This window comes from Pelobates fuscus, chromosome 7 (genome assembly GCF_036172605.1).
Source record: "Pelobates fuscus isolate aPelFus1 chromosome 7, aPelFus1.pri, whole genome shotgun sequence".
NCBI lineage: Eukaryota > Metazoa > Chordata > Amphibia > Anura > Pelobatidae > Pelobates > Pelobates fuscus.
In genome coordinates this window covers 79,176,567-79,200,103 of record NC_086323.1, presented here as the reverse complement: position 1 = coordinate 79,200,103, position 23,537 = coordinate 79,176,567, and the positions used below count along the sequence as shown (strand labels likewise).

General features: G+C 39.1%; 1 protein-coding gene across 1 annotated transcript in view; it reads right to left on the bottom strand.

The window, feature by feature from the left end:
- WDR47 (WD repeat domain 47) overlaps nucleotides 1-17,720 on the bottom strand; it is a 47,268-nt gene extending 29,548 nt beyond the window's left edge. Inside the window, exons 1-4 of the mRNA XM_063426109.1 lie at nucleotides 17,511-17,720; nucleotides 7,745-7,911; nucleotides 4,210-4,293; nucleotides 2,293-2,377 (exon numbers count right to left, since the gene is read on the bottom strand). Of these exons, the coding sequence (XP_063282179.1) occupies nucleotides 2,293-2,377; nucleotides 4,210-4,293; nucleotides 7,745-7,902 (327 nt within the window). The 5' untranslated portion in view covers nucleotides 7,903-7,911; nucleotides 17,511-17,720. The remainder of the gene's footprint in view (nucleotides 1-2,292; nucleotides 2,378-4,209; nucleotides 4,294-7,744; nucleotides 7,912-17,510) is intronic.
- Between the last annotated feature and the right edge of the window lie 5,817 nt (nucleotides 17,721-23,537).

Sequence of the window (23,537 nt, the reverse complement as noted above, 5' to 3'; positions counted from 1 at the left end):
AGATAACAGCCCCACTGGACCCCAGGGAAAAATCTACAAGTGGGTATCTGAGTGAGTAAGTGTGCATGTGTGCGCGCGCGCACGCCTGTCACAGTTTGCGCGCGCGTGGTGCAGCAGTGACCCAGGACTATAGACACCAGAACAACTGTATCAAGCTGCAGTGATTCTGGTGACTACAGTGTTCTTTTAAGAATTGCATTTTTCTTGTTGAAAATTACTGGCTCCCAACTGTTTTAGCTGGCTTAGATTCCAAACAAATTTGTCAAGCTCTGTACATGGATATCAATCAGAACGGTACAAGTACACAATACCAATTTTCTGTGTGCAGTTCTTATGATTATAGCTTTACTTGCTTGTGGTCAGTGACATTAAGAGAATAACTAATCATCCGACAACAAACCAACCAATCCTTCCTATTGCTGATTGCACTTCCAAGTGCCCTAGGCACAAGACAGACTTTGTTATAACTTTCAATTATATAACACTATACACAAAATTATTATTATTAGTATTGTCATTTTTATAGCGTCAAATTATTCCTCAGCGCTTTACAATAATTTAAAATGAACAATAAATGACAATTACAAAATGTTACAGGAACAATAGGTTGAAGAGGACCCTACTCGAAGGGGATTACGATCTAGGGAAATTGCAATATTTGCAGAGATGGCTTTGAAAAGTAGAATTGATTCAACTTCAAATGAGGAGAAAGAGATCTGTATACAGGTCTGAAAGAACAGTGGGGTGAAGACCCTATCCTGTCACCCTTACTATCAGATTGTCTTGGGTTGGGAGTTAAATGAAGACTGCCAAAGGATAATGAGGCAAGGGTAGTAGTGCTAGAGGGAAAGAGCAAGGCTTCCATTAATGTCAGTAAGTTTATAGAATGTGAGATGAATAAGTCATGGATGGCAATTAATTTAGTGATGTTGCACACAGAGTGTACATTCCTAAGGTCAGTGAGAAAAGAGAAATTACAGGGACTGTTACATGGGATGGGTATAAGATTGGTGAGGTTTCTTGTATTGGCAAGGCGGAGGAGGTACTAGGTTTTGGAGATACATCACCAGCTGTCAGGAGCAGAAAGATAGAAAGGAGAAAAAGATGGAAGTAAGATTTACAAATAAATTGGTGGGGTGTTTTTTTTTGTTTCTTTTTACATGTGCTAGCATACAACTTAATAAAAATAGCAATTTACACTCAAGGTAGATTCACCATCGAGAGAGGTTATATTCAGGTAGATAACAGAAGATTCATCACTGTGAACCGTGCATTATGGGAAAATATTGCTATGGAGTGGTTCTGGAGGTAATCTAATAAGCAATGAGAATGAAGGTCTCGTGGTCCATTTAGTTTTTTCCAAAACACCAAAATGGAATTATTTTTCCTTCAAACATGCTTTATGATTTTGTATCGCTTATACAATGGACTATGGTTAATCTAAGAGCAATACAGAGATACATGTCTTGGTCTTGCTGTGATTGTTGAGAGTTACACTCCTAGGTACACATACTATTCTATATATTAATGGTAAAGATATGTAAGGTCACTCTCTTAACATACATTTCACTAATGGGAAAGCGCACAGTTAAAATTGCAGCTGCTGCAAGGGAGTCCTGAAATCATGGGCCACAAAAACGCAAGTTGCCAATCAAACCAAGCAATTAAGAAAATAATGCATGGATGATTTCACCTGCCAAAAAAATAATAAAAAATTCAAACGAGTAAATAGAAGGCTGAAGCTTCAATTTACTTACACTGGCAATTCCCATGCACATCATTGATCTGATAGGAATTCTCCAGATCAATAATCACAGTGAACTATTTCTAGAAGGGCTCTCCTGCTATTCCCCGGTCTACCTATTCCAAACATAGCCCTGTCAATGAGAAATGATTGACGGGAGAGGGGAGGAACATTTTTTATTTAAACGTTATTTTAATCTATACATTGTTCTTACAATTCTGCTACAAGAATGTAATGATTAAATTGTATGACCTTTACTTTTCACCGTAATAGGTACACTTTTACATGTGTACTGCAGTCTACTAACTCTGCAGTTTCTTTTTTTCTGCCAGACAAAAGTGAGGGGGTCATTATTAGCTATCTTTTAAAAGATTTTATTGCCTCTTTACTGGGAACAGTCATTCCGTAATGTGTGTCGTGCTAAGTACTTTAACATTCCAAACTGGAAACTTCTAACCAATGTGAAGAAATGGAAACATGTAATCCCAAAAGTCCAAATCAAATAGAAAAACATGTACTGCTGTACATAGAACGTATCCAGGACTTACATGCTGTGGTTCGTCTTCTGCTGACATAGCATTGTTGACACACAGAGCTTCCAAAAACTTCTGTTTCAGGATAAGGTACCGAAACCTTTACAAGATACAAAACAAATCTAATAAGCACTATTACCACATTACATTAATAGTAAGCTGTAGGTCTCTTTTACCCATTTAATCTATGCATAATGGCCTCCACAAAATGCCATGCCAAGTTGATGTACTCTTTCCTGACGGTCAAATACGAAATGTACAGCTTTCATGAGAATATTATAGCTAAAGATTGGTGCTTATGGCATCCAGAGCAAGAGTGGCCAAAGGTAACACTACAGGTTTCTAGCGACTGGCAAACCTTAACCCCTTAAGAACCAAACTTCTGGAATAAAAGGGAATCATGACATGTGTCCTTAAGGGGTTAAAGGGACACGATAGTCACCAAAACAACTTTAGCTTCATGAAGCAGATTTGGTGTATAGGTCATGTCCCTGCAGTCTCACTGTTCAATTCTCTGACACTTATGAGTTAAATAACTTTGTTTATGCACCCTAGTCACACCTTTCTGCATGTGACTCAGCCTTCCTAAACACTTCCTGTAAAGAGTCATCTAATGTTTACACTTTCTTTCTATTCAAATTCTGTTTAGTTTAGAATTTCTTATCTCCTGCTGTGTTAATAGCTTGATAGACCGTGCAGGAGCTTCCTGTACAGCGGAGAAGATAAAAACTTTTAAAGTTACATCTGATTGAAAATTAATCAATTTTTTTCATCCAGGCTGCATGAGGTACAGCCAGGGAAGTGTGGCTAGGGCTGCATAAACAGAAACAAAAGTGATTTAACTCCTAAATGGCAGTAAATTAAGCAGTGAAACTTTAGAGGCATGATCTATACACAAAAACTACTTAATTAAAGGGAAACTCCAGTGCCAGGAAAACAATCTGTTTTCCTGGCACTGCAGGTACCCTCTCCCTCCCACCCCAGGTAGCTGAAGGGGTGAAAACCCCTTCAGGTAACTTACCTGAGACCCCGCCGATGTCCCTCGGCAGTGGCTTCGGGTCGGCGTCGCTCCTCCCAGTAATCGCGTCAGCCGGTGGGCGAGACTGATCCCGCCCGCCGGCTGAGGAAACCTAATGCGCATTTGCGGCAATGCCGCGCATGCGCATTAAGTCTCCCCATAGGAAAGCATTGAAAAATATTTTTGCTTTCCTATGGGGAATTGAGCGACGCTGGAGGTCCTCACACAGCGTGAGGACGTCTAGCGACGCTCTAGCAAAGAAAATCTTTGCTATAAAATGCGGAAGTGCCCTCTAGTGGCTGTCTAGTTTATAAAAAACTGCAATAATTACAGTTGCAGGGTAGTGGGAGCTCACTCCAATGAGCAGAAGTGGTCTGGGTGCCTGGAGAGTCCCTTTAAGCTAAAGTTGTTGTGGTGACAATAGTGTTCCTTTAACCCCTTAAGGACCAAACTTCTGGAATAAAAGGGAATCATGACATGTCACACGTCATGTGTCTTTAAGGGGTTAATGGTGGAGGGTTACCTGTAGCCCGTACAAGTCTAAACAATGATCCATTTCCAATATAGTAAATACAGTTTAAAAGAATGCATTATTTTGGATCAGATCATTATTTCCATATTAGGTGTTTCCATTTCATATAGTTTAGTCAGATAGTTTACTAAGTATTTCATGTGATGTCACAGGATTTACTGCATATCAACGTCCCCACATGCCAGTTGTACTCGTGAATACATGCATGCCGAAACCTGTTAATATCCAACAACTGAGAAAGGTCCTGCTTTAACGAAAATTATGAACCTAAGTCAGTATTTATATTCATAAAATGCACTTAAATTACATGAAATGTTTCTTTAAAACCCCTAAGTGGGCAGTAAAATTTTAGAGGCAAACTGTGTGTGTTGTTGTACAGCACCTTTTTTTGTCAAACTTGTCCATGCATTCCAGAGGCTGGATAAACTGTAGCACTTCATCCCACTGCCCGTCTAAAATCAACTGCCTGAAATGAAAAACAAACAGCGTGCACATAAATTAGCCACCGCACCAGGGGAGACAGGAAAGGAAGACTGCACAGCAGCCAGCTTTGGAACACTAAACTGCTTTGTCAGGAATATCAGACCCTGCCGAAAACCCTAGAAAGGATGTTTCAGCTCGTTTTCTGATTGCCGGAGATTGAAATAATAAATTCAGGGTTATTCATTGAAGCGTGAATTGTTAGGAATTCCAAGTGAATTTCAAATTTAAGGCCAAAATAGCCAAACTGGCCTCTATTTTGGCCTAACATTTGAATTATCAACATTTCATACTTTAGGGATGAACCCTGATTGTTTTACAACAAAGGTCACCAATGTTTTGCAATAAAAAGGGCTAGACACAAACGTTATATGTTCAAGATTAAATTTTTATCCTATACCAAAAGGGTTGTTTACTAAAGAGAAAATTCAAAGTGAAATTAAACTGAATTAAAAGTTTAGGCAAAATAGTCAAGTTTGAAGCCGATTTTTTAATTTGGCTATTTTGGACTTACACCTGAAAATCGCTTTGAATTCTCTCACTTTACTGAAAAGCAAGTCTGCATTGCTTTTACTTGTATTCTAATAACATAAAACAAACATTAACCCCATAAAGAATCCAACATGAACATATATGCTAAAAAGATCTCAGGCACTCACTGTGACAGGAACCAAGCAGATTTATTGCACCAAAAGTTTGATAAAGACCTTGGTACAGGTTGAAACGTTGCAGTTTCTTTTTGATCCAATAAATCTGCTTTTTCCCGTCACAGTGAGTGCCTGAGATCTTTTTGTTTTGTACTGTATTTAAGGGGTATGCTAACCCATACTCAGTAGCACCCTGTGGCTTTGTGATTGAGTGCAGTCCCCTTTTTTCATGAACCTATATGAAGGCATGTGATGTGAGAAACTAGTGGATTTAAAAAAAAAAAGAAAAAAGATTCTGCAAATGTAAAAACACACAGGTAAGTGTTCTCTGTTTTTCCTTTTGGTTTTTGTAACTAATGTTCCTGAAGCCTTTTGAATTTACATTCTTTCACAGTCATATTTAAGAAGCATAAAAAAAAATAATAATAATGTACACTTCATCACTTGTAATACTTCTGATGCCTTTTGCATTAGAGTATTGGGACAGCGAGTATAGCATGCTACTCTGTTCCTCGCCTTTTCCCATACAAGTTAGTGTGGCAAGTAACACAAATGTGGCAGAGCACACGATTGCAATGCATTTACCGGTATATCTCACTATAGAAAATCAACTATAACTGAAGATCTACATACTGGCTATCAATTCTACTCAAGCAGTGCATATACCATGATCTTTCATGCAAGATAAAGATAAAAAAGAAAAAAAAAAAAAAGATTAAAATCCTGTGCACGACAAGACATAACGATTTAAAGGGATACTAAAGATGCCTAACGCACTTTAGCTTTTAGCTTGCTGAAAAGCCTTGTGTGTGAAGACTGTGTCCTATTTTTTTTTTATTTTGCAAAAAGTGCAGATTTCAATAGAAATCAACAATTTTATAAATTAGCCTGGTTACAATCCCTGGCTTTCAATCAGACAACGTGTCCAGTTACTTCCTGTTTTTGTTAGTTCAGTGGAGCTAAATTCAAGAGGCAGCAATTGCTCAGAGCACCTGCCTTTAAAAAAAGAAATCTCATTGAGCTGCATTGGGAAGTTTGTGATTGGACAGCCACAGAAAGTCTGGTTGGGGTTAGAAGGGGAAGGTTTGTAACTGAAGTTTCTGCAAGATGTTTTTATATATACCCCCAATGAAAAAACACAATTAAATGCATGTAAGTTTTAATTTGGGTTATATCTACTAAACAGTGATTTAAAAAATATTTTATTTTGAATTTGGGCAAAAGTTCATTTTTGTACCCAACTATTACGGACTAGTTACAATTGGGTTCTTGAAAGATTTCCACCCCAAGTCTCCTATTTTTAATATCTTTAATAACCACCACATGACATGCAGTGTTTCTCCTATGCACATGAAGGCTAACAAAACACTGACTTAAGATCTGTCAAAAGACACAATCTTGAGAAAATGAGTTTTGATAGTAGACAAAGCATTTACCATGGTATCTAGATCAAAGGCTAGATGATATAAACTTCACAACACCAATTCCTATTTTAAAACTAAAACCAAAAGTTGCTATAAAGTATCTTGGAATGTGTCTAGACGTAACCTATTGTTCTGTCAGCAGTGACTCATCATATAAGCCATTCTCCAGAGAGGGTCTCATTCTAGACATAAAGCAAACGTAAATGTTAAATTGAGAAGGGGTCTAAATCCCAAGCACTTCTCAATAAACCTAAAACTTTATAAAACCAAACGTGGATTCGTGCACTCCATTATTGTGTAAAAACTACATTCACAAATGTTCATCCCTTATTTTATGTCAAATATGACAAACTTAATGAACATAATCAGTAACAATCTACCCATAATAGTTATGCACCTGGCTAAACCAAAAGGCTTGAAAATGTTTGAGTTTTTAATTAGGATGTCAGAGGTAGAATGACAGGAAGGTATTGTACATCAAAGTAAATTGCCTCAATCAAGAGTATGTAATAGACAGCATTGTAACATGGGTTTGTCAATAATGCAATAACAAGTACATTAGAAGTGGGAATTTGCAACCTGTGGTAAGAGAAAACAGGAATAAGAAGTCTACAGGAAAGATTAATCAAGGCAAAACAGGTTGTTTTCTGGGTTTTAAATATTGTTAATTAAAATTCTATTAGTTTCCATATAGACTGATCCTTATTAGCACACTGCCCCAGAATATTAGATTTTTGCTTAAAGCGGCACTGTCATGCCGAACTTACCTTTCCACAATCGATTCCTCTTCTCTCCCTCTCTCAGGATCTGTTTTTCATTTCTCCCTGTCTGCTCTGGTTTTCTTTAAAACATAAGACAAAGTAGGGTCTATTTGTCTTATGGAGGTTTCCTACGCCTGACCATCTATGACCAGCGGAGGAGAAAAGTGTGCTCTGTTTTCTGGTGGTCAGAGAAATTTGAGCAGCAGGTGGGGGACCTAAATGAAAATGGGGGGGGACCTATTGTCCTCCCCCTGGCCCCCACCCATGAGCGGCGGTTGGGGGCCCTAAATGAAAATGGGGAGATGGGAGAGGGGAGGGGAAGGGACACCTGTTGTCCACCCCAGCCCCCACCCATATGAGCGGCAGGTAGGGTAGTTTAGTATAGGGGTAAATGTTAAGCAATAGTGTAGGTGTTAACATTTAGTGAAATGTGTTATGGTAAGGAAGTGTAGTGTTTTAAGTGACAGTTAGGGCAGCAATATACATTATGGGTGTGTACATGCATACATAGACACTATGCTATATTAACCATGAAGCTTGGTTTTTCATCTTCTGAGTATTAAGCTGCTATGAGAGGGGTTTATACAGAAGAGCTTAGTACATACCTGAGGAAAAGCATGTCATCAGAGTAGAGGCCATTTATCACGCCACTCTCCTTCTCAAGAGCCAGCATGCTAATATGCAACTTTTTGGTGTTCAGGAAATCTAGAATTAACTTCGTAATCTCCACTTCCTTCACATTCACAGTCTCCTCGGCCGTCATTGTGATTATCTTCAAAGAGTGAGAGAGGGGGAAAATAAAAACGAACATCAATCACAGAAAAATTTTAGTTTTGATCATTTTTACCATGTACAAAAATGAATGAATTGCATCAGCAACAATAAATATTGCCAGGTGCCAAATAGCTCCTAAGACACCGTATGGACAAAGAACTTAAGGACAGATTTATCAGGAGCTTTAATTCCATAACACAAATAGCAACAGTTCTTCCATGCACTTATCAAGCCAGATGAAGGTTAAGCAAGATCAAAACTGTTCTTTTAAGTTGAGTACCTTGTCACACTGCATTATTTACAACAATGTATATTCAATTACAATCTAGGCTAGGGTATTCAACGTGGACCTCGAAACATTTAGCAAACTGCAACATCTATGAACATTTGAGTGTTAAAATTGAAACCGAACAGCTTGACACAGCACATTGAGTTGGGCTTCTCAATGAGCTTGAGGTCCATATATGAATAGCTCTAGCTTACACTATGGACAGCCAGACTGATTTTTGGTGCTTCAAAGATATTAGATAGTGTAAATTGAATGCTAAATAATATTGTTTCAGCGCAACATTGAGTAAAGTACCATCATTTGCAGCATATTTTGTATATTCATAACTATACTTTGGAACACTGGTGTGTCAGGAAAAAACTGAAGAAGCAGTGAGAAGGTGGAACAAGTAGGAAGTAACAAGATGGAAGGTTGAAATATTACAGAACTAGCTCAAAGTACTTCCAAGTATATGCCGGCTATTGATCTCATTACGTGATTTATGTTAAGATAATAATTTGGAAAATAGTGTTTGTTTAAAATGTAAGGGTGCATTCTTAGCATTATAACTTGACGAGTCATGTAGGGCTGATGGTGGCAAATATCTAATGATGCTGTCCTGCATTTAAGGAACACTTCATGGACGATAACCACAACAGCACGCCCCGCTCTCCCTCCAGAATTTTAATCAGAAGTAGTGAAGGCAGGGAACGGTGCTTGAAAGACCCCAGGTACGAAGTAAAATAGTTCTAAAACGAAGCGCTGCAGTGCTTATGGTGCATTGGGTGTATCTTTAAATGTCAAACTATTTTCAATTTTGTCAATTTGTGTACAAAATTAACTGGCTGAAAGAATCAGCTGACAATCCTCAGCCTATTAATTCCATCCAAATTTGGACAAAACTAATAGTGGAACAGAACCCAGGTAAGACTCATACCAGATTGCAAAAGAACAACAAGTAGAAGGTTGTAAAAAATGTGAACTTACAAAAATTAAACCTATTCAATAATTCTTTAAACAAGTTAAAATAAGGCATGTAGTTTCAACAAATTATTTTTAAATGTATCCACTTTTAATATTAACACAATATAGATGTTGCAAAATATACATAATAAAAGAAGCATTTAAGAGACAACAAAAAAGAAATGCTATAAAAAGAATGCATTATGGGAGTGCATGCGCATTAGGTCTCTCCCGCCGGTGGAGCCTGACCCAGCGCCGAGGGACATCGGCGCTGGATTCAGGTAAAGGGACACTATAGTCACCTGAACAACTACAGCTTAATGTATTTGTTCAGGTGAGATCTATAGCTCCCTGCATGCAATCTAATGTAAACACTGTATTTTCAGAGAAAATACAGTGTTTACATTGATTGATAGGAATACCTCGAGTGGCCGTCACTCAGATGGCCACCAGAGGAACTTCCTATCATGTAGGGCCCTAAAAAGGCCCTGTACACGTCAGACGTATTAAGATACGTCTGACGTGTGCAGGAGAGAGAAGGCACTGCGTGCGCGCCTTCTCTCTCCAGCCTGTCAGCAGAGGAGAGGGGGCAGGCAAAGACCGCGAGCTGAGCTGTCAGTCAGTTCAGCAAGCAGCTGCGCACACCGCGCGCATGCGCGGTAGTGCGCTCAGGACTTCAGAGGGCGGCATGAATGCCGTCCTATGAAGTATGTGTGCATGTGCGGCGAAGCGGCGCATGCCCACAAGGGAGCAATGACGCTTCCAAATGGAAGCGTCTGATTGCTCCCTGCTCGCGCCCGCCTATTTAGTCATTTTGACGAAATAGGGGGCGCGGCTTCACAAGGCTCCCGGCGCTGGAACCAGGTGAGTAAAATACTCTGCCTGGAGAGTCCCTTTAAGTCACTGAAGGGGTTTTAACCGCTTCAGCAACATGGGATGGGGGGGTGAGAGGGAGAGGGGCACTGCAGGAACCTACAATGCCAGGAAAATGGATATGTTTTCCTGGCACTGGAGAGTCCCTTTAATATTGTTGTTGATTTGTTTGATTTAAGAGTATGATACTTATGTGCACTGGGTTTGTTTTAAATAAACATTTAAAAAATAAACAAATAAAAAAAGTCATTTCATGATTACGTTGGCCACATTTTGCCACAAAGATGGCAGTTGGCTCAGAGTCAACTCTTTTTGGAGTAGAACAGCAAACTCTTCACCAATCATGAGAACACAGATAGGTACATTTCTAACGCATATACATAAGTGTGTGTGTATAGTTTTTTATTATTTATGTAAAAGGTCTCTAAGAAGGTTTGTATAGTTGGAACATTGACCCAATGAACTGTATATTGTTATTTGTCAATAAGTCCTTTGAGTGTTTTTTGTGTGAAAATAAAGACAAAAACAAAACAAATAAAAAATAAAATTATATATACCATGTTTACTCAAATCTAATGTGCACCTTTTTTTGCCTAAATAAAGTTTACAAAATGTGAATGTGCAATAGATTCGATGGCACATTATATTTGCATTGCTGCAGAGATGAGACACTTGGTTTCTGTGTACAGTAAAGCTGTAGCTCTCATCTTTGACGCAATGCGAATTTCCTCCTAGTGAATTTTGCCCCCGGTCAGAATAGTAGCAGTAGTAGTAGTATCCTCTTGTAAGTTTAATCATGCGTGGGATAGGCATAAGGCTATCCTAACTATAAGATAAGGCCAGGGACTAATGAAAATATTTAGAACATTGGGCAGACTAGATGGGCCAAATGGTTCTTATCTGCCGTCACATTCTATGTTTCTATAAATTGAATAACACAATGGAGTGACAAAAGCACTGACATTGCATCCAAAAGAAACAGTATCATAGGCAAGATTAATTCTGCTTTGGGTAGTTTTCCCAAGCAGGGCCAGCTGCACAGGGATGGGGGTGGGCTGAAACAGCCCCACACCCCCCCTGGGAAATTACATAGTTCTATAGGCTGAAAAGAGGCATGTGTCCATCAAGTTCAGCCTTCCTCACATCTGTTTTTTGCTGTTGATCCAAATGAAGGCAAAAAAAAAAAACCAGTTTGGAGCACTTACAATTTTGCAACAAGCTAGGGAAAAAAAAATCCTTCTTGCCCCCAGAATAGCAGTCAGATTTATGTTTCGATCAAGAAGCTATTACCCTACATTGAAAAATTATATCCTTGAATATTATGTTTTTGCAAGAATGCATCTAGTTGCTGTTTAAACATCTGTACAGACTCTGATAAAACAACTTCTTCGGGCAGAGAATTCCACATCCTTATTGTTCTTAAAAACATTTCCTTTGCCTTAGACTAAATCTAATTTCTTCCAGTCTAAACGCATGACCTTGTGTTCTATGTATAGTCCTGTCTGTGAATAGATAGTTTTTATTGGCCCTGGATATATTTGTATAATGTAATTATATCCCCTCTGATGCGCAGTTTTTCTAAACTAAAGAGGTTCAAATTTGTTAAACTTTCTTCATAGCTAAAATGTTTCATTGTATTATTTTATAATGATGATCTATGATGATCCCTATAAACATGTAAATGCTTCTGGAGTAAGTATTTTTTTTTTAAACCATAGCAGATACAAGTCGGCAATAACTAAACCTTTTCCAGCAACATAAAGGGACTATAACATCCCAATTAAAATGAAAGATTTTTTTTGAAGCTCCTTCAACCCACCCCAAATCTAGTCTTAGTGGTCCGACAATGCTCAATTCTATCCACACATCCTTCATCCAGACCTGTTTACACTTTCCACATAACTCCTAATCTTGTGGAGTGTCTAGATCACTTTTAAAGGATCTTGTGATGCATGCCAATGACCTAAACCCTGAGGGACGGTTTACATTCATGGCCATTAGCACGAATGACAAAGGTTTAGCTTGTCAATTGTTTAAGTTTCCCAATTCCCTAATAAATCTTTGTTTCCATGTCACTAGTTTCTTAATAGGAACATAAGTTTTGTTGTGATATTTAAATATGTTGTGGATTCCTCAGGTTCTGTGCTTCAAATATCTCTACAGAATTCAAATTCTAAACTGATACTTTTACAGTTATTGGATTTACGCCAACTTTAGAGAAAAAAAAATATATAGTAAACATACTTTCATATATGGAAATTCCCAGCAACTGATAGGCCTTGATCATAAAAATCAAGAATTTATATTTTGCCAATACCTTACCATTCTGGGATGTCCACTACTGTTTAATCTTACAGTATTGCTGTTTCTACAGGCCAAACTACTGTAAAATAAAGGCTTTAGGTAAAAGTTTGCTGCTTTTTCTTAATAATCCATTTAAAGGCATTCCTCCTGTACTAAAAACGAGATCTTTGAGGAGCGGATGACAGGAAAAATCTGCAGCACTTCACACACCTTTTCCCTGGGCCTCCAATACAGTTAAGATCTGGGAGTGGCATCCCTTTGACCTTCATTTTTGAGAGGGGAAATGCTCTATAAAATAATTAGCTTCCCCAAAATCCTCTATCCCAGCACAGTTCTCCTACTCTTCTTTCAAATGTACAAGAAAAAAAAAAAAAAAAAAGAGGGGATGTTGGTAAATTCAGACACACCTCCCCAAGGCAGGAGGATAAAATATATAAAACAACTAAGAATGCCATTAATTTACCCTGAAATATAATATAAAGTGTTGTTAATTGAGTGGTACTAAGAGCCAAGTACCGGTATGTATTTTGTGGGTGAGACAGTTCCGAAATAATATTTAAGAAGAAGTCTTATAAAAACACTGTTTTTCTTCTCCCCCACCACTACTCAAAAATAAGCACAACATTCCACTGATTTAAACTGCCCTATAATAAAATAAACATAGCAGCATAGGGAAAATTAACTTGTTGTTTACACAAAGTGGTTATTGGAGATATTCAGTTCCATATGATTATGTTTATTTATATAAAGAGGTTGCTGCGTGTACACGCCAGCCATCAATTACATGGCATGAAACATAAACTTCTGTTTTAAAGCTTTAAGTCTCAGCACACACCCTATCACTACCTTTGACAAGGGATTAAAGATGCGTCCACACCTTGGGAGTAATTACAGAACAAATGTATCTTGGCATAAAAAAAGTTAGAAAAAAGGAAAATATATTCATATAACCTAGTCACTAGTGATTGGCGGCTCAGGGTTAATGCATCAAAGAATTTAACAATTTAAAAGAACCAGCATGGATGCAGTGGAATATTTAATGGCATTAACATGTACGGAAAAACCCAAATGGTGTTCTTGTCTGTTGCACAGACAAGGACTAGAAGCACTAGTCATCACATTAAATTTAAATAACGGAAGCACTAATGTTACACATATGTACTAAGCAAATACGTGGAATTTCACTAAATATCACATTAAGAATATGGATAGAGGAGTCTTCCACCCCCCCCCACCCTCCACCCTCCGATGGCAGTGTATAAGAGATCTTGAATTTAAGACATGAATAGTATTACGGTAACACTGATATTCAAAATATTTACTTATTAGAAGCTTTTCCAATTCACCAAAAATAAACAATATATTGCACAATATTTTCAGACAACAAGGTATGCTTCCAAAGATACCATTACTACTATGAATGACCATTGATCTGTGAGAATGAATAGTAGAAATTCATAGCACTTATGGGTAGGTTTCAAGGTAGCTAAACCAGACCTATTTTATGCATTGTTAAGAGACATATTTTGAGGTTTATTCCACTTCAAAAGTTTTACTCAAATTAGAAACTGACCATTCACTACCTTGCCATAGCTTTCTGCTGGATAATTAGTGGACATAAACAAAACGAAGATAAAAATTAAAGGCAACCTATAGCACTACTAACCAATTCACTTGCATTATTTAAGGGAAGCCTAAGCATGGCTACTGTACATTTCACATTAACCCTGCGCAGCCAATCACTAGTGACTGATGTCCCTATACACAAATATTATCACTCTCCAAAAAAGGTTAGAGTTATGTACTGTATGCAAGGGGCCCAGACGAAGCCAATGTTTTGCTAAAAATAAGTTGCTTCTCACAGCACCCCAAAAACATAACAGTTCTAATTAAGTGTAGTGAATTAATAATGGAGAAAAAGGAGGTCTTAAATAGTGTGGAGCCTTCAACGTCCACTTAAAATATATGCCAAAGCACGACTCCTATAGAGAGTATCACAATCTATTCTGCTGTGAGGAGGGAGAAGGCCCCCACCAGTTCGTAAAGGGTTACTCTGACCACCAGTGGTTTGAAGTGGTCACGGTGGTAGTAGTCAGCATGTGCAGTGTCTCTACTTGAAACACTGCACATTTAGAGATATTGTTAATTATATGCCGGGGCCAGTTGCACCCCCATCACACGTGGCACTGGCAGCCCAGAACTCTGTTCCAGGCCTGCAATGTCATAAATCTCAAATATCAGGACTACGAGATTATCTAAACTACCACTGCAATTTATCAGTTGGACAGACAGAAAACTTACAAGTCCAATAAATAAAGAACATTTCTGGATTTAACTTGAAAATAATGCAGAGACTACTGGGCAAATGATCACATAAGAGAGAATATAAAATAACTTATTGTGGGAAATACAGGCATGTGAACAACATGCATACTGAAGGCTGAACAAGAACATCAGAGTCGTGTTGCTAGGAGCCACACTGTGTATTTTAAATGAGGCATCTAGGCAGTTGCACAATGTTTAAGTTAGTGTACGCTAGACATCTAGCAACTATAGATAAGTGGATTAGTCCATAGTTTGTAACACTGAAGTTTACAATAAGATTTCTGGACCTCTAAACAAAATCCTTTTGAACTCTTATTAATTTCAGGGAAAGGCAAGGGTGTCAGCGTATCTGAAGGGGTACACAGTACAGATGGAAGTAAAATGGATTATTTAAGGATTTAATTAACAGAATTGCTGGGTTTTGATGGTACTGAAATTGTTAAATAAATGTCTCTTGAAATCCTTTTGTGCTATTCTAGAAATACATACATCAATAGTACACTGTTATTAAATACAATAGCATGCTGTTAAGTTGTCCTGAACCAAAAGCCCTCTAGAGAGGAAATACTGACTGCTCCAGATGGTGCTATAAAAAAATTTAGTCTGAACCTCCATCCCAGAACGATGGACCACTTGTTTTACATATTGGGTGGAGGAGTGGTGCTTAAACCTTGCCATGACAGAAAGCTGTAATCTTTTGTACCACTAGTAACAAAGAAAATGTGACAAGATCATTTTCACACACAGAAAAGATATTATGGGTGGGTTTGATGACTCAGAAGGGGGAGTCTGCCTCAGCTGCTGCTCTCCCATTACATCCACTGTAGAGGCGGACTCTCTATCTGGCAAGCAGGCCTTACAACCTTCTGAATAATAAAAAGAGATACCAGGCTCTCAATTTAGCACAGTGATCTTTCCCCTGCATCCATTCAGAAACAAGTCTAGCATACCATGTGTATAATTATGTACACCAAAATTAATACGTGAACTTAAGAGCCAAACAAGCAGAAGGTCAAGCTTTCAAGAAAATTTGTAAAAAAAAAATAAAAAAAAAATAATAATAATCGTACAAGCAAGACGTCAACTATTCAAGCAGTCCAAAAAATTGTTTTCAAAACATATCCAACTCCAATAGATGAATAAATAATTTCTGAATGGACAGTAAATGGTTATGAGAGTATAAACGTAAGCCGTGCATGTTTTTTGTAAATATACAACTAAACAATAAAAAAATAGGAATTATTACAAGTTACCATTAATATGATGCAAACATAATGGATTCATGGAAACAGATTTAATGTTAAGGTAGTAATAACAGGATCTATAGAAACTATATAAAATTGATAATGTTACAGGCAAACAGTTTATGTGTAAATGTTTTACAAGTAACGTACTAGTCAAAATATTTAGTGTTTTTTTTTCCCCCTTATGTTCAGGTAAATCAGATAGGATTTATTTCTAGAACTATAGGGGTTTAGTATGGTACAAGTCATTTAAAAATCTACAAAAACACCTTTGGTAGTATCATAGGCCTATATTACTGGGATTTAGAAAGTGTTTTTTCAGTGTTTATTTTACTGTTTGGTCTTTCTTAAGTGTTTATTTTCAAATCTACACACTTATGTGATTTAACGTAACCTCCATACCGGCATACTATAAATATACACACGTCCATTTTGTACAGATCTGTACGTTTTATAACTAAATGTTGTGTATGTGAAGAGAATTATATATATTATATACATACATACACACATATTGATATATATGAACATTTGTTTATATAGTTCTTAGAGGGATATTTTGGATTTACCTTCAGCAACTTTATATCAGGAACTTTTTACCCAATGGTGAATTTGCCACACACACAGGCATAAAAATGCAGAATAACTGTGTGATACAGAGAGATACAGGTTGTGTGTGTATAGTGTGATACAGAGATGGTTGTTGTGTGTATAGTGTGATACAGAGATGGTTGTTGTGTGTATAGTGTGATACAGAGATGGTTGTTGTGTGTATAGTGTGATACAGAGATGGTTGTTGTGTGTATAGTGTGATACAGAGATGGTTGTTGTGTGTATAGTGTGATACAGAGATGGTTGTTGTGTGTATAGTGTGATACAGAGATGGTTGTTGTGTGTATAGTGTGATACAGAGATGGTTGTTGTGTGTATTGTGTGATACAGAGATGGTTGTTGTGTGTATTGTGTGATACAGAGATGGTTGTTGTGTGTATTGTGTGATACAGAGATGGTTGTTGTGTGTTTTGTGTGATACAGAGATGGTTGTTGTGTGTATTGTGTGATACAGAGATGGTTGTTGTGTGTTTTGTGTGATACAGAGATGGTTGTTGTGTGTTTTGTGTGATACAGAGATGGTTGTTGTGTGTTTTGTGTGATACAGAGATGGTTGTTGTGTGTTTTGTGTGATACAGAGATGGTTGTTGTGTGTATTGTGTGATACAGAGATGGTTGTTGTGTGTATTGTGTGATACAGAGATGGTTGTTGTGTGTATTGTGTGATACAGAGATGGTTGTTGTGTGTTTTGTGTGATACAGAGATGGTTGTTGTGTGTATTGTGTGATACAGAGATGGTTGTTGTGTGTATTGTGTGATACAGAGATGGTTGTTGTGTGTATTGTGTGATACAGAGATGGTTGTTGTGTGTTTTGTGTGATACAGAGATGGTTGTTGTGTGATATAAGGTATACCCCCTGTGTATCTGCTCCCTGCGATGTCTATGTAATATTAATAATAATGATGATGATAATGATGATAAGATGAAGATTTGCTGATACACACGCCCTGCACACACTATACTCAGCCCCCTCCATCTCCTCCTCCTCCTCCTCCTCCTCGGGTACCTGATGGCGGTGTCCGCCGGTGCGGTGCTCCTGAGGCCGGGCTCTGTGCTCCGTGTCGGTGTGTGGCCCCCGGTGACTCGCTCCCAGTCTCCGTTTCCCGGTCCCCGGGCCGCCGATCCTGTGTGTGTCTCTCTATTCTCCTGGGTTGCGGTTGTCAAGCGGATTCACCGGCAACCAATCAGAAGGCAGGAAGCGAGGACCCCGCCAGAAAGGCTGCCCGCAGCACTGCCTGCTGGGAATCACTGATGGAGAGGATGGGAAGGATGGGAAACAGAATAAAGCAATGAGGGAGGGGGGAGCCTGCACTCCAAGAGGAAGAAATACTTTTATTATTTTAAATAAGTTTGTTTTACGTAAAGGCAGAGAGTGCAGAAGTACTGGCCATAACTACAATGCATGATGTGTTTGTGTGCACTATGTATCATTGTTGCAATATTTACTTTTTGTTTGTCTGTGTGCACTATATATGCTTCTGTCTTGCAATATTGTATTAATCTCTTATATAAATAATTTAGACCAGCTAATAGTCTAGAAGTAGAAGAAGGGGTGAATGGATTTTTTTGGGATATATTAAGGACAAAGAAAGACAACCTGCCAAAAATAAAGTGATGGTATTTCCAGACCTATTGTTTTGGGCAAACGTAATCTTTTTAATGTAATTTTTTTTCTTCTTCTGTGATTCAATGTCTCCTGAGATACTGCCATGTTATAGACAGCAATATATCTGGTATTTATCTGAAAGGAAACACGTTATTGAGTTTTATATATATATTAAAAAAAAAAAAGTATTTAGTAGATAACTTCCCTTTGCATGTTCTTTCAGAGTATTTAAAAAAAAAAAAAAAAACTTGCAAAAGCTGCAGACCTGCTGTCAGCAGCCTTTGGAAACCCCCCCTTTTTCCCCAACTCAGACTTTCAGCCTGTGCCAGGGAATACATCAGTCAATCGGCAGGTTTTCCATTTAGAAATGTGACCACAACTTTCCTATGCTTCTCAATGAGCTATAGTACAGCTCAACTAGAAGGGAGGGGGGCAGGTGTATGCAAGCACAATGTGCTTGTCATATCCTATTCTTCTGTGGAGCTAACAAAAGAGGAATAAAACCAAAAGGGGATTCTGTCCCAATTACAAGTGTCAATTTGTCTTGAAATCAGCACTTTTATAAAATGTCATGAAAATGACACTGTTTGTGTGCACTATATGTTTCTGGTTTGCTAGATTATATTAATTCCAACCACCACCACCTCCTTACAAATAATTTCAAACACCAGGGAGAGAGATATTAAGGCAAAAACAGCTGCTATTATGAGTGCAAATTTCTAAATGGTGAGAGACATTCTACTAGTTTCCGTGCTTCTTACTGCGATCCAGTAGAAGAAATGTGCATGATTGGATAGAGAAGTTCAAGGATGGTTGCACAAGTGTCATCCATGAAGAAGGAGCTGGACGCCCGAACATGGCCATGACTGACGACACCATTAAGTGTGCACGTGGAATGATACTGTCAAATAGACGAGTGACATGTAGTGATGTAGTTCCTGGCGAACATAGCGTGTTCGCGTTCGCCATGGACGGCACACATATGCGATGTTCGGTCCGCCCCCTATTCGTCATCATTGAGTAAACTTTGACCCTGTACCTCACAGTCAGCAGACACATTCCAGCCAATCAGCCAATCAGCAGCAGACCCTACCTCCCAGATCCTCCCAGACCCTCCCACCTCCTAGACAGCATACAATTTAGATTAATTCTGAAGCTGCATTCATTTTTTTTTATTATTATTTTTTTTGTGTGTGTTTATTATACATTATCCGCCATAGCCAGTAACCTGTGTTTATTATACATTATCCCCCCATAGCCAGTAACCTGTGTTTATTATACATTATCCCCCCATAGCCAGTAACCTGTGTTTATTATACATTATCCTCCCATAGCCAGTAACCTGTGTTTATTATACATTATCCCCCATAGCCAGTAACCTGTGCTTATTATACATTATCCCCCCACAACCAGTAACCTGTGTTTATTATACATTATCCTCCCATAGCCAGTAACCTGTGTTTATTATACATTACCCCCCCCATAGCCAGTAACCTGTGTTTATTATACATTATCCACCCACAACCAGTAACCTGTGTTTATTATACATTATACCCCCACAACCAGTAACCTGTGTTTATTATACATTATCTCCCCCATAGCCAGTAACCTGTGCTTATTATACATTATCCCCCCACAACCAGTAACCTGTGTTTATTATACATTATCCTCCCATAGCCAGTAACCTGTGTTTATTATACATTACCCCCCCCCCCCCCATAGCCAGTATCCTGTGTTTATTATACATTATCCACCCACAACCAGTAACCTGTGTTTATTATACATTATACCCCCACAACCAGTAACCTGTGTTTATTATACATTATCCCCCCCATAGCCAGTAACCTGTGCTTATTATACATTATCCCCACCATAGCCAGTAACCTGTGTTTATTATACATTATCTCCCCCATAGCCAGTAACCTGTGTTTATTATACATTATCCCTCCCATAGCCAGTAACCTGTGTTTATTATACATTATCCCCCCACAATCAGTAACCTGTGTTTATTATACATTTGCCTCTTTATAAATCACTGGTTAGACCACATCTTGAATCTGCTGTGCAATTTTATTCTAAAGAAGGATATTATGGCACTAGAAAAAGTGTAGAGGCGGGCTACAAACGTAATAAAAGGAATGGAACATATCAGCTATGAAGAAAGGTTAACAAATGTAAACCTCTTTAGTTTAGAAAACGTTGCCTCAGAGGGGATATGATAACATTATACGATTATATCCAGTGCCTATCCAGTAAATATCTATTCACAAACTGGACTTTACATAGGACACAAGGTCATGCATTTAGACTGGAAGAAAATATTTCATCTAAGGCAAAGAAAAGGTTCTTTTACTGTAAGAACAATAATGATGTGGAATTCTCTGCCTGAAGAAGTGGTTTTATCAGAGTCCATACAGATGTTCAAACAGCAACTGGATGCATAATTGCAAAAACAGAATATTCAAGGATATAATTTTTCAATGTAGGGTAATAGCTTCTTAATCCAAGGATAAATCTGACGGCCATTCTGGGATCAAGAAGGATTTTTTTTTTCCTAGTTTGTTGCAAAATTGGAAGTGCTTCAAACTGTTTTTTTTTTTTTTTGCCTTCTTTTGGATAAACAGCAAAAAACAAATGTGAGGAAGGCTGAACTTGATGGACACAAGTCTCTTTTCAGCTATGTAACTATGTAACCTATTTAGAGGGCATTACTAGGTGTGGTGTTCTTAGAATAGCAGGATATAGGAGTAGGGTCTTCTTAGAATAGATGAGAACAAGAATAGTCATGTGCAAAACTACATGGACATCCTTTCAATGTACAAGTCTTATGATTCACCTGAACTTATATTAACCCTTTCAAATAGTTTGTTTCATTTATTGTTAAAGTCCCCCTTTATAACATGGTAAAGCTCTGCGGAATATGTTAACGCTATATCACTGCCAATTATAACAACTCAGGTTTATTCAAGGTCTGTTTGAATGTATGTGATAAACTTTACTGACAGATGATTGGACAGAGATATAATGCAATGTTTGGGGTTAATTGTTTTTCTCTTTTCCTGTTACTAAGGGTACTTTTCTCTATGTAAGCCTAGTAAGCGAAGCATAACATTTGCTTTTTGTTTTCAGTAAAATCTAGGTTTTCCATTGACTCAGGTACAACAGTTGTTAAACTCATCACATGAGTTGCATAATACCCCAAATACTCAATTTTTAGATATATAATATCATACAACTGAACTTTTACATAAAGACAGTAGTACAGTGTGAATGTTTATAGTGTACTTATCAAGTTAAAGAAATAGTCGTGTTTTAACTTTTACAGACATTATTATTTATTTGTAGAAAAAGAGCATGAAAATCAATACAAAACAGCATGTTACATTGAAATGACAACTCATTTTGAACCTTGCTTTTTGCGGCTATACCCTGTGACTACTTTTAGTCAAAAAAATCCAATGGGGCTCAATGCTTAGTTGCTTTTACGTGGAATCCAATGCATCTGCAACAGGGCCAGAATTGCTTTTAAGGGCTTAATGCAACCGAAAATAGTATTTTTGGATGGAGAAACCCCTTGCTGGCATGCCCCTCCCACTAAAATAAGGAAATAAAGAAAACTTAATTACACGCTTTGTATATGTTTGCTGGTGACAAGCAGCATCCTCCACATGTACAACCATACAAGTAGCCTCCAAACACACGTTTGAAGGGAAATTGCGGGGTTGCAAGTGTGGGATGCTACTTGTGATGTTTTCCTGTATGTCAATAGGGGTTGTAGTGGGTGCATGGGATGGGGGCTGTAGTGGGTGCAGAGGGTAATAGGAGCTGTAGTGGGTGTGTGGGAACTGGTGGATCCAGGGGTGGGGCAACGGGGGAATTGCCCCCCACGAGAAAATAGTGCTGCCCGAGGCTCTCCCCTGCCGACCCATGCAGGGCTGGTGCTATCTAAGCGCCAGCCCTGCTGTTTGCCTTCACGGACCGGAGGGGAGATCAGTGATCTCCCTCCCTGGCCCACAGGCACATTGCTGGGTGGCTGGCACGGGAGGGAGAGAACCCAGGGGAACTCTTACCTGCAGCTCCACCGGGTTCTCTTCTCGCGATCACGGAGCGTTGCCGCGGTTACCATGGCAACGCTCCGTTCTTGCGAGAGTGAACTCTAGCCTGAGCTGCAGGTTAGAGTTCACTCCTCAGCTAGAACCGCCAGGGACTGGAAGAGAAAGCAATGTCTCCCCTCCCTCAACAGAGGTAAGAAGGGAGGGGGGACATTATCTATATTCATTTAGCTCTTATTTAATAATTAAAAAAAAATATATCTTTAATCTGGCCCCCTACCCCCTCACACACTGCACCACACACAGCCCCCCTTACATACACAGCCCCCCTTACATACACAGGCCCCCCTTACATACACAGCCCCCTTACATACACAGCCCCCACTTACATACACAGCCCCCCCTTAATTACACATCCCTCCTTACATACACAGCCCCCCTTACATACACAGCCCCCCTTAAATACACAGCCCTCCTTACATACACAGCCCTCCTTACACACACAGCCCCCATACACCCTTACACACATAACCCTCCTTACACACACAAACCCCCCTACACACACAGCCTCCCATCCCCTCACAAACTATAACCCCCTGCATGCTGTCCCACACACACATATACAGTCCCCCTTCACACACACAGCCCCCCTACACACACAGCCCCCTTACACACACAGCCCCCCCTTACACACACTGCCTCCCCTTACACACACTGCCCCCCATAAACACATAGCCCGAATACACACACAGCCCCCCATACATACACACACACACAGCACCACTCACACACAAACACACTGCACCCTTTACACACAAACACACTGCTCCCAATATACAAATTGCTACCCCATACATACACTGCACCCCTCTCACACACGCACTACCCCTCCATACAGATACTGTGACCCTCACATACAATGCACCACTCACACACACACAAACACACACACACACACTACAGCCACTATCCCAGCAGACCCTGGGTAAGTTATGAAACGTTTTTTTTAAACAGTTTGACTACTTACTCTGGGAGGGCTCCACCGCAAATCCTAGTGGTTATTGTGCCTGGATTGTTTCTTAAAATGATCTGCCAGTGCCCCTCCTGTGTCTGGGGGTATGGGCTGTATTCAGTGCAACAGGTATAGGGGCTCTAGAGAGTGCCTGGGATCAGGGCCGTCTTTAATATTGACCGGACCATGGGCAACCATTTTCTTGGGCCGCCTGGACCCTGCATTCCCTGGCATGCAAATATGCCATCCACCCCAATGCAGTGAAAGAACTAACGTAAAAAGGGCTCTAATGCAAGATTTTTGGGGGCCTCCCTACCGCAAGAATGGCCACAAGATAGATCCCTGCCTGTCGTGCAACTCTAA